We start from the raw sequence: 13837 nt of genomic DNA on the forward strand, positions 1-13837 counted from the left end.
CATGAATTCATAATGAGGAATATGTCCAGTTTAACCTGTACAGCAAGTGACAGAAGTATGCATTTGATTTTCACCGGATTTACAGAGCCATTGGAAAAACTGACCAAACCAATTATTAAAAATTAAGTAAACTTAAAATGTCTATCTATCTATCTATCTATCTATCTATCTATCTATCTATCTATCTATCTATCTATCTATCTATCTATCATCTTCTCTTCGCTGGAAGATTTATCTTTTCATAAAATTTTTGCATGGCAGCAATATTTTAATCCACATGTGGTATGTTGACAGGATTCCCTGGATGAATACAGGGTATTATTTATAGAAAGACACTTTTATTCATAGGGCTATTATCTTGAGAACAATCTATACACACTGGAAATAAACAATAGTTTGGATGTGACATTTCTGAGAATGTCAATACCAAAATCAGGCCTGCTGAAATGCCTAAATTCTGAATTTACCTTGAGCTGACAGGGCAAATGCCTCATTAGATGCACGCCCATCTTTCTGGAACCGTCTCAGCCTCTCTGGCCCAACACGTCTCGCTTGATTTAAACACTTTTTTGTCCTGTTTGTTCCATTTGCTGAATGTGCTGCGATGTACGAACTGCGGTTGAAATGCGTGACTGATTTAATAAGGAGAGTGTTTCCAAGGAGGGGGCTGCAACAGTAGCTTCTTTCTCACTGGAGCCCAGAGATGGCCCTGTAAAGTGGTTCGATGCCTGCTGCATGGGGCCACTTTCTGCTGAGCACCGAGTTACACATGGCTCCACATCAAAAGGAATTAAATCAACGCTGCAGAAAAGGGCAGCTTAGCTAGATTTACTTAACCATGCCATAACAACATAAAAGCTGGTTTGAATGCAAGACGACAGAATCAAAGCAGAGATGACACTCAACCCATGCTATCTATATTACATGTGCAGAAACCAAACTCATTTCACCTTATCTGCATCGCTTAGCAACACTTGGGAGTGACGTAACACAGTTCAGTCTAGGTGTTTAATCTAATTCGGTAACACTCAGATTTAATTATGAGCATCTGTGGTGTCTTCAAATGTGTGGGAGTCATATGGAATATTCTAGTAATTAGTGAATAATTCTGGGGAGGGGAAGCTCCTTCAGGCCTTCATGTCGTATTCCCTTTGAATAAGGTATATGTCATCTTCAGAATATATGTGAGTAAAACAAAATGAAGAAAATACAATGCTGTAAACTGATTATTCTGTTTGTGATGCCGAGGGTGATGGCAGTGGCTGAACTAACTGAATAATTCACGTCATTAACTGTCTCAATATGTTATAGCACAGAAAAAAATTATATACAGAAACTGAATAGAAAGCAGACACAAACAGATGCTGTACAAGAACGATTATATGTGTGCAAATTTAAAGCATAAAAACCAACCAACACACTAGTATCTATATTTTTAATTTCATTTATTGTTTTACACAAAATGGCAACAGGAAGTAGGATATGCCAGACCTGACATGCACAGAATATATCAAAACTCATTCTGGGGAGACAGACCTACACCTGCCTCCTTGCTTTCACACAGCAATACATAGTAAAGGGGTGAGGATGGGGGTGGGGGATGAACTGAAGTAAGTTAGAGGTAAAGCCCTTCCGGCGTGCCCTCCTGCTTCTTGTACAGGACATTTTCCTTGGACTTCTTGAAATCTTCGTTGGTAACTTTCATACGACGCTCCCGTAAAGCCATGAGGCCTGCTTCTGTGCAGATAGCCTGGAGGACAGGGTGAGAAAGGAGTAGAGGAAAAACAATCAGGCTTGATTTTACTGTTAAATAAGTGTTTCGGGGAAATACAGGAGGCCCACAGGTTAACAATGTATGATAATGAGGGCTCACTTTCATTCTTAAGAGTCAAATTCATATGAAGATTTTGACAGCCAACCATATTCTGTTTTAGATATTGTAAATAACTCAAACCAATGATAATGTGAAAGATATGGAACGTCAATCACAAAGCTAGAAACCGAGTCAAAGAGTGGTTGTCAGTAGCCACAAGAGGGCAGCAGAGCCAAGTCAGTGACAGCAAGGATGAAAATGTACAGGAAACAGCAGAAAAAATAGTTTATCCATAGATGTTTCTCCTACAACATCAGTCAGTGTCTATCCATCAGCCTTCAGTTTTCCCTTGCTGAGTTGCAGTACAATGAGTGATGACGCCAGTTTGCAGCTGTCAGCGGACAGTCTTCCTTTTACCTTAATGTCTGCTCCTGACAGGTCATCCTTCGCCAGGATGAGGTCATCAAGGGTGACATCATCTGCTACTGTCATGCGGCTGGTGTGGATTTGAAAGATCCTCCTTTTAGTTTTCTCATCCGGCAGCGGAAACTCAATCTTACGGTCGATTCTCCCTGAGGAAAAGAAACATTTTTTTACTCATCTGGAATGTTAATAGCGTTTGTTTTTTTAAATTTCTACTAAAAACCAACACACACAAAGCAGGTATTGTTATTTGACCAAATATGAATCATACTAGACAGCAGTCAATTAGGTGCCTTTATTTTGGCCACTTTTTCCAATAATACCAGATCTGATGAAGACTGACAGTAAGTCATGGCCTGGCATGCCAGACAACACGGTACATATTTTCACAAACATGAAGTAGAACTCTATTTATCAGCATGTATTCTGTTAGAAAATGGTTCTTCTATGCTAGTATAACAGCCTGACCAGTTTGTGTGACTACACAATGACAAACCAGAGGTACAGTTTAAACATTGAAGATAGAAAATTTGCTTTCAAGCTTTAAAATCTTGTCTGACAACAAGAAGTGGAAATTTTATTTTAATTTAATATTTTTGAGAGATGTTTTTAAAGACTTTTCCACTTCCCGCTGTGATTCAGCAGAACACAGCCATTCCTGAAATGTCTAAAACAAGGGACCAAACAGTGACAGTTGACAAACAGATTCATTGATTCTCCTACTGACCAGGTCTGATGAGGGCTGGGTCTAGGGTTTCTATCCGATTGGTCGCCATGATAACTTTAACGTCTCCCCGCGAGTCGAAGCCATCCAACTGGTTGAGCAGCTCCAACATGGTCCTCTGGATCTCTCTCTCACCACCAGAGTTAGAATCATACCTTCACAACATAAACAGGAACCATTTATGTTATTTATAAAACCAAGTACATCTGTAAGTTTGTCCAACCTTCACTTATTTTCATTGAACCATTTAATGGAGTTATTTGACATCTTTTCCATGTGAGGTAAAAGCCAGGCCACACCTCACAAGCCAATTTATTATTTATGTGCCTCAATAAGCAACCAGCATCATGAACAAGCCCATTGATTCAAAATCAAGATTTGTCCTGCGACCATCATACCTCCCTAAACAATGTTACTGTCATTTTAGACATATAGCATATAATTTCGTACAGTATTCTTCCACATGCTGTGTTTCCACCAGTCCTACAACACAACCATTTAAAAAGCAGCTACTGTGTTCTATGATGCATACCTAAAATACACCAAGTTATGTACATATAGCTGTTCGACTGACAAACTCTGTATTCAGTAAAATTTTATAGGCTTACATCTTTATTTAATTCAAAGAGAAACACAACTTGCAATTAGATGCAGAAAGTGTTAAATATGTAAACAGGTCATACTGTGTACTGTGAAAAAATAAAGCAGAAATAGAATTCACACTTACTGATGCAACGCCTTGTGATCACCATATGCTGCCAACACATCATTAGTATTTTTGCCTTCAATGTCTTACTGTCTGTCTAAAAGAGCTGAAATACCTCTTTGTGCCGATCGCATCAATCTCATCGATGAAGACGATGGAGGGGGCGTGCTCCTCTGCTACCCTGAAGAGCTCTCGTACCAGCTTGGGCCCGTCTCCCAGGTACTTCTGGATCAGCTCTGAGCCCACCACACGCAGGAAGGTGGCTGATGTCTGATTGGCTACGGCCTTAGCCAGCAAGGTCTTACCTGTTACAAGATGATGAGTTGGTTTAGATTAATTTCCACTCCAGTTTGTAGCAGATGCATAACTATTATGTCTTCATGATACACTTCAATGATCTCATCTTTGTGCATATCATACGCAGTAAGATGTTTCTTAACCTGCTAGAGTGGAAATGATATAATTTCTATTCTATCACAAATGTCCTAAAAGGGTTGTGGACACTGTATTGAAATTTAAAGCCAGTGTGTGGAGTGGATTTCACTTAACCTTTATTCAGTCATGAGACTGAATTAGTAAATCTGAAGACTCTAATAAAAACCATGACAAAAGTCTACAAGGCCACAATGGCAGTTTATTGTAAATCTGTCCCTTTTACTACTTTGATCAAAGATATCTGGCCATAGTAAAATTTCCTCCGGGATCATTAAAGTATCTATCTATCTATAAGCATATTTCACGTAGATGCCAAAGGTGTTCCATCGTTTTGAAACATCACAACAGCGTAACTCAGACTGCAGAGCAATTTTATCTGTGGCATTACCGGGAAATCGTAGGAGGTTAGTGGCCTTTATGAAAGGTCACTAATGGCCAAATGGTATTCGCTACTCCTTCATCTCTGGATTGAATGAAGAAAAAAAAAGCTACATACTTTTGGACTAAAATATGAGGTGCACAAACCCATATGTATAACACTATATTGCCAAAAGTATTCGCTGAAGTTCTTTGACTTGCATATGTAAGTGATATCCCATTCCTAATCCATAGAGGTCAATTTGATGTCAGTTCACCCTATGCAGCTATAATAGCTTCAACGCTTCCGGGTAGACTGTCCACAAGGTTTAGGAATGTGTTTATGGGAATATTTAACCATTCTACCAGAAGCGCATTCATGAGGTCAAACACTGCACTGATGTTCGACAAGAAGGCCTCTCAGTCTCCCCTCTAATTCATCCCAAAGGGGTTCTATCAGATTGAGGTCAGGACTCTGTGCAGGCCAATCAAGCTCATCCACACCAGACTGTGTCTTCCATGTCTTGCTATGTGCACTGGTGCACCGTCATGTTGGAAGAGGTCGAGGCCAGCTCCAAGCTGTTCCCACAAATTTGGGAGCATAGAATTGTGCAAAACGTCTTTGTAATCTGATGCATTAGAACTAACGAGCCAAGCTGAGCTCTGGACTCCAGCTTTACACCACTGCATTCCATTTGGTGATGCATGGCTTGGATTCAGCTGCTTGGCCATGGAAACCCATTCCATGAAGCTCTTCGAACACTGTTCTTGAGCTAATTTGAAGGGGACATGTAGTTTGGAGTTTTGTAGCGACTAACTGCAGAAAGTTGGCGATCTCTTCGCACTATGCTTCTCAGCATCCCCTGATCTCACTCCGTCGGTTTACATGTCTACCACTTCCTGGCTGAGTTGCTGTCATTCACACACACTTACTTATAATACAGCTGGCAGTTAACTGTGTAACATTTAGGTGTGATGAAATGACATAACAGGATTTATTGCAGAGGAGGCATCAATCACAATTCCATGCTGGAATGCACCGAGCTCCTGAGAGCGCAAACCGTCCTCGCCACACTGTTTAAACTATTTAATTTTATAAAAAAAAACTAGTTGTAAAATAAGGTTTACAATAATCCTTGCATAGGTATTATTTGCTGCCAAAATCTTTAATGTAATGGTTTTCATATGTTTTTTGCTTTATTACAAATAAACACTCCATCTGCTCCTCAGATGGCCCACCTGTCAAATTTTAGAACTCTGTGTGCCCCATCTTTCAAAAAATTTGCCCACTTCTGGTCTAGAGGGATGTTGAACCCAGAAAACTAATAATTATCGGCTATTTTTTAAGAATCTGAAATTAGCTGATGGTAAAATGTTTGATGGAAGGACTTACCTGTGCCAGGTGGCCCATATAAGATGACCCCCTTGGGAGGCTTAATGCCCATCTCTTCATAATACTCTGGATGTGTGAGGGGTAGCTCCACTGACTCCTGAATCAGGGCAAAAAATAAAACAAATTCAACTCAGTCATCCAGAGTGTCTTACTGAATGACAATGAATCCAAAGAAAAAATCATAATCATGACTAATAAATAATTCCAGATGGATTATATCACGATCAACACCTTTAAAAAGATTTTGATGACAAGAATTCCTCTCAAGCTACACTCAAAACATCTAGTCAAACAATGTCGCCATTTCCCTTTTCTAAGTGCAACTTTTCTTGAATCTCTTCCACTAATGAACGATTAAACAAAAAAGCAAAAGAACAAGATTTTTTATTTATATTCAAATATTCAACATTAACAATACTTATTCTTTCATAAAATATAATTAAGAAGCATATAATTTTTAAAATGGCAAATTTGTGATATACCTTGATTTCCTGGATCTGATTGTCCAGGCCTCCAATATCAGCATAAGTTTCTTGTGGAGCCTTCTCCACCTTCATTACTGTCACTAAGGGATCAGTGTCATCCATCAGCACCCCAATAACAGCATGAACCTTCACAGTTTGAATAAAACACAGGACCAATTGTGAAATATTAACAACAATGAAGAGAAGAGTGGCTGACATTTTAAGGGAATTGCTGGCTTTAGATCGGTGAACAGTAACAAAGTTACATAGAAATACTATTATGAAGGTACGTAATTATCTTGTTTTTTTTAAATAGAATATTGAAATAAAATCAAAGGTATAATGATTAATTTTATAAAGCCAAGCAATAATAGACTCACACTACCTTGTGGTTGAGTAGGACTGAGCAGCCAGGTTCCAGCAAATCCTTATCCACAAAGGACAGAATACTGACATAGTGTTCTGATCCCACTGAGGTGGAAACGATGGCATGGTTGTCATCGATGATTTCCTCTAGAGTGCCTACAGACATGGGGGTCCCTCGCAGGTCATCCACCTTTGACCTTTCCTCCTGTGAAATATACAAGACCAAAGTTATTGTATCACAATCCAATGAGATATTAAAAGTAAAAGAAGCAAACGTGTAACTTAAACTGACCTCCTGTTTCTCTTCTAAAGGCTTCATCTGCTCTTGATTCCTGATGAACTCTTCCTCCATCAGTAAGTAGTCTTTGATCCTCTCCTGTTTCAGCAGCTTCAGACGGCATTGAGTATGAGGGGTGACTAAAAGGTAAACAGAGACCACATTCAAGCCAGCACTTCTAGCATACAATAACGTATATAGAAACACCTATTCAGTTAAAACATTAACAGAATTTGCCACTTTAAAGTGAAGGCTGTCATTATCATGAACTAATTTTTAACTGGCAATCAGTACCTCACATTTTAAAAATGAGCTTAAATAAAGCATATTGAGAGAACTAAACATATACTGTACATAGATAAGTAAAAAAGTAAGTAAATCCAAACAGACAAATGCACCTCCTCATTTTCAGTTTCTTACCCAGTGGTAGCTTGCTAGCAGCATCTGGTCCCTTGGTCTTCTTCTTTTTCTTGCCAACTCTGGTGGGGATTGGAGGCTCATACTTCTTTTTCTTATCCTTCAATTGGCAAAAATGAGGTATTAAACATGTAGGAAGTGAAAAAGGTTACATCCAAGACAACATACATAACGTTATGAATTGTTATTGAAAAAAAAAACAAGCACTTGTAGTAGATGGTTGAGATATCAAGTTAAATAAAACATCCAAACATATCATGCATATAGTAATAACATTGAATTAATTTTTAGAAGGTCTAGTGAAGTGAACCTATCCAAGATATAACAACTGTCTATCAAAACAAACAAGATGAAACACTAGCTCGAAGAGGCTGCGACATTCTCACCTTATCATCCTTTTTGCCTCCCCCCGGACCGTGACCTCCACTTTGGCTTTGACCCTACGAGACAACCAGGCTTCGTTAGCATAACAACTATCAGAGCTTCGTGACTGTTGCATACAAGTACTTTATTTAAGGGGGCATTAGCTGAGCTGTTTATGTTAGCAATACAGTTAGCTTCAGTCTCCGATACGGGTTACGATATCTGAATTTGTTAAATTTTGTTAATGTAAATACAGACTCCATGGCGCATGAAGAGACATAGAACGTTTTGTTTTTTTAAGAAGTTGCTTTTAAACAGTGAATTACTCATTAAGAGAGGAGGGATAGCGACGTCTGCCAACGGGAGAAAAAAGCTAATGAAGCTAGCCTTCGGCTAGTGGGCTCTTACTTTGTTTCATTGGTTTCTTAACTACAAACAGGGCATCATATCCATTTGAAGCTACATGGCAACACAAATATTAACATTTTAAGCTACCAGAGTGACGTTTTATTGCCGAATATAAGTTTCCTTACATTACATTCACAGCACTGAGAAAATTGCTTGCTCACTTACCATTTTCTCTGTCGCAATGGTATGACGTCAAATTGTACGGCTACTCAAAAGGACAAAAATCTTTAGAAAAGCGAACAGTCACTTGTCGCTGAAACACGTCACCCTGCGTTGTATCGAAAACATGTCATAAAATGACCGTAGTAGGTTAGCCTGTTTTAGATGGTTAGTAAGAAATTCAGAGACGTCACTGTGACTATAACAAAACCATTTTGATGGAGCATTTCATATATTTATTTTCCATCATTTTTCGTATGCAATATGTCTGAAGGAAAATGGTATACTGTAATATTTTGATATTATAATTTAGAAATGTTTTGATGGGAAATTCACTAATCAGAAAGTCAGTATTATTTTCCTAGTTTGACCTACACACCGAATTATCGGGAAGATACTGAGCTTCAAATTGGCAATATCCTGACGCCAAGTGATTTCCATCTGTTCTACGAGAATATGTGAAATCCTGCTCATAGGTGTTTTGGAAAGATTAGTAGGTTAGCAGCTTGCATGGCAGTCTATGCCATATGAATGTTTGTGTATGAATGAATGTGGAAGCATTCAAACACACACACACACACACACATTCTCATTGTGCATAATGAATATATATATATATATATATGTGTGTATATATATATATATATATATATATATATATATATGTATTGAGAGAGAGAGAGAGAGAGAGAGAGAGAGAGAGTGCACCTTGCAATCTGAATCTAATTAGGTTTGGGTCGTATGGATTTTTTAAATGGCTTGCTGTTCTCCACTTCACTGGTGCCCTAAATGCACACAACATTTACAATATATATATATATAAAATATATTTTAAAAAAATAGAGAAAAAAAATATATATATATATATCTCACCCACCTTAATGGTGTCATTAAGGCAATTAAGTTGATTTCTGGGGAGAGACATGTTCATGCATGTCCCAAAACAGTGACTGATAGCCACTGGCCTCATCTGAACTCAGTTTCAGTATCGGCATGCTTAATGCCTAATGTTAAAGCTTTAAGGGTCCAATAACCTTTTTCATGTATTGTATATTTTATATGCTATGTATAAAACACTTTTATTATCTTGTTTCATTTTGTATGTTTCTCATGTTTTTAGTCAGCTTCCAAATTTTCACACCTCCAACGACTAAAATAAAATTGTGGCCATCTCTACAGCACAGTAACCTAGACTAAATCTTAAAATCCTGCATGATCGGTCCATTAGCATAGGTATCTTTCAAATTTTCTCTGACTCAGTGATTATGTCAGCAAATGTCTCTAAAAAAGCACTTTAATATTTTAACACCTTTGTATGTCTGTATCTGTCTTTGGGTTTGTGGGCTTACATACATACACAAAAAGATAGAAACAGACTGTTCTGAGCTGTGTAGGCGCAGTATCGCTGGCATGTTCTCTGATACTCTATTAGGCAATTCTTATTTTTGCATTGTGCATTTGAATGTGCATGGGCCAACAGCAATGGCAGACCAACATGCCCGCAGTTTGTCTGAGGTGAGATTGTCTCTACAGCAAAGAGTGGAGGCTAGATTTATGTGATTTTTATCAGTGTAATTATTCTTTATGCAAATGAAGTCGATGAATAGGCATGCTGAATATCCCATGTACGTAGTTTATATATCTAAAGTATAAACACACTTTTTTATTCAAGTCTATAGGAGCTTACACATGTTGTTGGTTGAGATCTGTCCACTGATGTGAAATTTACATTATGTCGGCAAAAAGAAGAAGAGGCAAAAAATGCATGGATAACTGGAGTTTGTGGTGCTAATGTACACCTAACCTCGGACAGCATCCACAAAGAGGTTTGTGAACACTCCAATTCTTCAATTTTAAGTGACTTTTATTCATGGTTGTGGCACAGTGGCATAGTGGTTAGCACTGTTGCCTCACAGCAAGAAGGTCATGGGTTCAAACACCAGCATTTCCAACATGTCCTTTCTGTGTAGTATGCGTGTTCTCTCCATGTCTGAATGGGTTTCCCTGGGTACTATGGTTTCCCCCCAATATCATGAAAAAAATGTGTTTAAGGACCTTCAGGTCACATTGGCCCACAGTGGCAAGCGTTCCCAGGGTGCAGCGGCCTGACCAACTCTCCATCTGACCTCGTTATTTCGTTGTACGATTGAATAATGACCAATAAAGTTCTATCTTTTGTTAAAATGTTTCACCTTTCATATAAGTTTACCAAAACTGTTAACAACCTCAGGAAATTTTAAATACATGAAACCACCAACCAGTCTTTTTAAAAAAAATCCATCTTCAAAATCTGAAGTGAAGTAAAGTTGACTCAGAGTCAACCTACAGGAGGTCATCCATGAAGAGCTTTATGTTTGTCTTAATAAATTTTAGCAATGTGCATTCAAGGCACTTGGTTTCTTGCTGTTAGTGAGGCAAACATACTGATGAAACTTATCAATGTACACCCTGTTTATGTCCTTTGGTTTTGGCAAGGTTCTAAATGTTACCAAGATTTTTTAAAAGTTTTCAATCCATATTGAAGATTTGCAAAAATATCAATAACATTCTTAATTCCGCTTTCATACAAATATACTACAATTTATTTCAGTACTGTGCCATCTGATCTCACCTCCAGGTTCTCAGTTCGTGCTATGTTTTTTATTTTAACATATGACTCACCGATATGCAAATCCTACAACGATTGGAAAGCATCCTAAAAATAATGGCAAGCTTGCACAAAAAAAAATTATAAAGGCATTCCTCATATTCTTTCTTGCCAGGTTCAAGGCAAAAACTAAAAACACTTCTAAAACCAGCACTTCAATGATTTCAAATGTTTATCTGGTGAATTCCTCTTTCATGTTTATTTCCAAAAAGAATGAAGTTGTTTGTTATATATCCCTAAATAAAAGGTAATATGATATCCAATAGTCAGTCTCCAACTTGGCTGCTTGCAGGTTCTACTAAAGTCAAAGCATGTCATGGGCAATTTTGTTTCTGTCCCTCCATCTTTGGTCATTTTTGTAATACTGCACCATACTGTTAAGTATGACAAGATTTGAGTAGAAAAAACAACTAATCCCCTCACTGCTGCGTTGAAATCAAATAATAAACCCTGAACCAGCTTTCCACCACATTTAGGCCTGAACAATATCTGGGTATGAAAACATCAGTGTTAACGCCGGGATAATGTGCTGCAAACCACAGAGACAAAAGCAGTCTCACATAATAGGTTTCATTTCAGGCTCAGAACACCATCCGGCCAGCTGCAGATAGGTCTGTTTGGGTTCCAATGAGGTTCCTTTGGCACGGTTTACTTCTGTTTGTAAGGATAATGAATGAATCCAATGCCAACGAAGGAGGCTATTGAAAAGAGTGTATTAAGTCTATGAGTTGTGGGTGTATGAGAGTGTCATTGACATTCTAATTGTCAAATTGTGGATTCTGCATTGAAGGTAAGCATCCTTGCATGGAATGGGCTTCTCCTTTTATTCAACAACTTCTGTTAGACACAAAATAAAGAGATATCCATTTCATTAAAGCTATTTTGTCCTAATTTAGATCCTCTACAGGCACAGATACAGGAGAGTGGATGTGGGTAGTGAGAACAATGAAGAACCGCTGATGAGTGGAAACTGTAGATCGCTATGAAGCAGCATGTAGAGCATCAGGTCATTAAGGCTTGCATTAGAGGGCACTATGTATGCTTTTCTTATTACCATGGAAACTGAAATCATCACAGACAGCATTCCAGTACATTGTAGTGTGTGGTCCAGGTGCGGAACAAAAAATAATGCATAATGCAGGTTACCCTGTATGAGATGTAAATAAGCTGAAAGGGTTTAATTATGAACTGCAGCAGCTGAAATACACTTGTTTGACAAAGAAAAAGACATATCACACAGCCTTCTCATAAATTAATGTCTTAAAAAGAGGCCTAGTGAAGCCATTGAGAGACTTAAATACACAACTTAAGAAATCTCTTAACATCAAGCATCACCCTTTGCAAAAGTACAGTCACAATTTATCAAAAACATATTCAGTCGGAATGTCCACGGTTTCCAACTCTTAGCCCTTCAAGTGTAATTTAATAATTCACATCATAGTATTTTAGATGAAATTGCTATACGCAATGATGGATCAGGATTTTGGATTGATATCAAATCGCAAACTCCAATAAACGCATAGAGCTAGCTCTACTCAACTTGGGTATCCTACTCAGCGCAATTTATTTCATTCAAACAATAAATCTACTGTTGTGACTGTAACTTCATGTTTACTGCAGCCCTCTTATTTAAGATGTTTCTGTGTTACACTGTTGATGAGAGGATCACAAGATAAGTTGTGTTGAAGAGCACACTGTTAGGATCCTGTTTTGTTACGTGCTTATTTTCTGTTTCACCTACATTTTCTGTCTTTCCTGTAAGTGTTGTGCATTTATGTGACAAGGAAGCTTGGCGCATTCCCTGGCTGGAATATGACAAGACAGCCAGACAATTCCATCATGTTCGGTTACCTGGTCAGCTGGTTATGTCTCTGCTTGTCTGATCTTTTTTGTTTTGTGGGTTTACCTCCTGTTACCTCATTTTCCTGGCTAGTTTTTGTCTGAGCAAAAAAAACAAAAAACAAAAACAAAACAATGCTGATTTTTTCCTTTTTTAGACCGTCAGTTTCTCCTTCTTGGGGTCCAAGGGTTTTTGCCGGCTGTCTATTTGTAAAACACACAACCTCATTTTTGCATGGCAACCATCTTTCCTGAGGAATTACTATCTGCAAAACAAAATGACCAGCAGAAAAGTACCAGATACTAGGGCCAGTTGAGTCCAGCAGAGCTGGGTCTAGGCAGTGGAAATGTCGTCATTCATATCAACCCCCTTAAATGGGCCAGATTCTTTTCATCAAGATCCATGCATTATTCCCTGAAAAACTAGATTATGTTAATAAATTATATGATTTCATGTGATCTATTCTGACCCCACCCTTTTTTATGGAAATCCATGCTCTGTATTCAACTGATTAGCAAATGGCATGACCTACTTAGTAGGGTTAATAAGAGTACATCTCTAGGTTTACTACTCAGATGTGACTGGTTTGGAATGTAACATCAAACCTGTAGACAAAGGATAAAGTCTGTAAATAATTTGATGTTACATGAAAAACTGGCACATATTGCTTCTTAATCTAGGGGATAGCTATAGGTGTTGTTTGAATGAGTTGTGTGGTTGTTTGTTAACAAAAGGTTTACTTGGATCAAGATGTACTGTTGATAGTATATACCTAGAGTCTTGCAAACAGTGCAATTTAACATTAGCTTAGAAACTAAGTATATTTCATGCTCACAGCATAACTAGGAATTAATGATTTATGCATGCAGCAACAGCACTGCTTCATAGAGTAGAACATGGCTTTTATATTTCTATTTCTCCCTGGCCAGAAGGCCAAGTCCTTAATCACCCAAATACAGTATTTTCTTCTAGGGAAGTGATCCACAGTGTGAACTTTTCCTTTCAGCCTTTTGTTGTCCTTTAAAAAAGAGACCTGCTGCGTCTC

At 38.1% G+C, this 13837-nt stretch overlaps 1 protein-coding gene across 1 annotated transcript; it reads right to left on the bottom strand.

The window, feature by feature from the left end:
* Positions 1 to 1445: 1445 nt before the first annotated feature.
* psmc1b (proteasome 26S subunit, ATPase 1b) lies at positions 1446 to 8349 on the bottom strand. The gene is made up of 11 exons (XM_068342068.1): positions 8312 to 8349; positions 7762 to 7815; positions 7379 to 7475; positions 6974 to 7098; positions 6701 to 6886; positions 6334 to 6462; positions 5852 to 5948; positions 3782 to 3971; positions 2964 to 3115; positions 2231 to 2385; positions 1446 to 1750 (listed from the first exon to the last, which is right to left on the bottom strand). The coding sequence occupies exons 1-11, from the start codon at positions 8312 to 8314 to the stop codon at positions 1616 to 1618; spliced, it is 1323 nt and encodes a 440-aa protein (XP_068198169.1). The 5' UTR covers positions 8315 to 8349; the 3' UTR covers positions 1446 to 1615.
* Positions 8350 to 13837: the final 5488 nt, after the last annotated feature.

The sequence above is a fragment of the Antennarius striatus genome, chromosome 19 (assembly GCF_040054535.1).
Source record: "Antennarius striatus isolate MH-2024 chromosome 19, ASM4005453v1, whole genome shotgun sequence".
NCBI lineage: Eukaryota > Metazoa > Chordata > Actinopteri > Lophiiformes > Antennariidae > Antennarius > Antennarius striatus.

Coding starts and splice junctions, on each gene's coding strand:
- psmc1b (XM_068342068.1), bottom strand. Junction 7,476..7,761: donor GAGGCAAAAAGGATGATAAG/GTGAGAATGTCG, acceptor TGCCAATTGAAG/GATAAGAAAAAGAAGTATGA. Junction 6,887..6,973: donor CTTTAGAAGAGAAACAGGAG/GTCAGTTTAAGT, acceptor TATATTTCACAG/GAGGAAAGGTCAAAGGTGGA.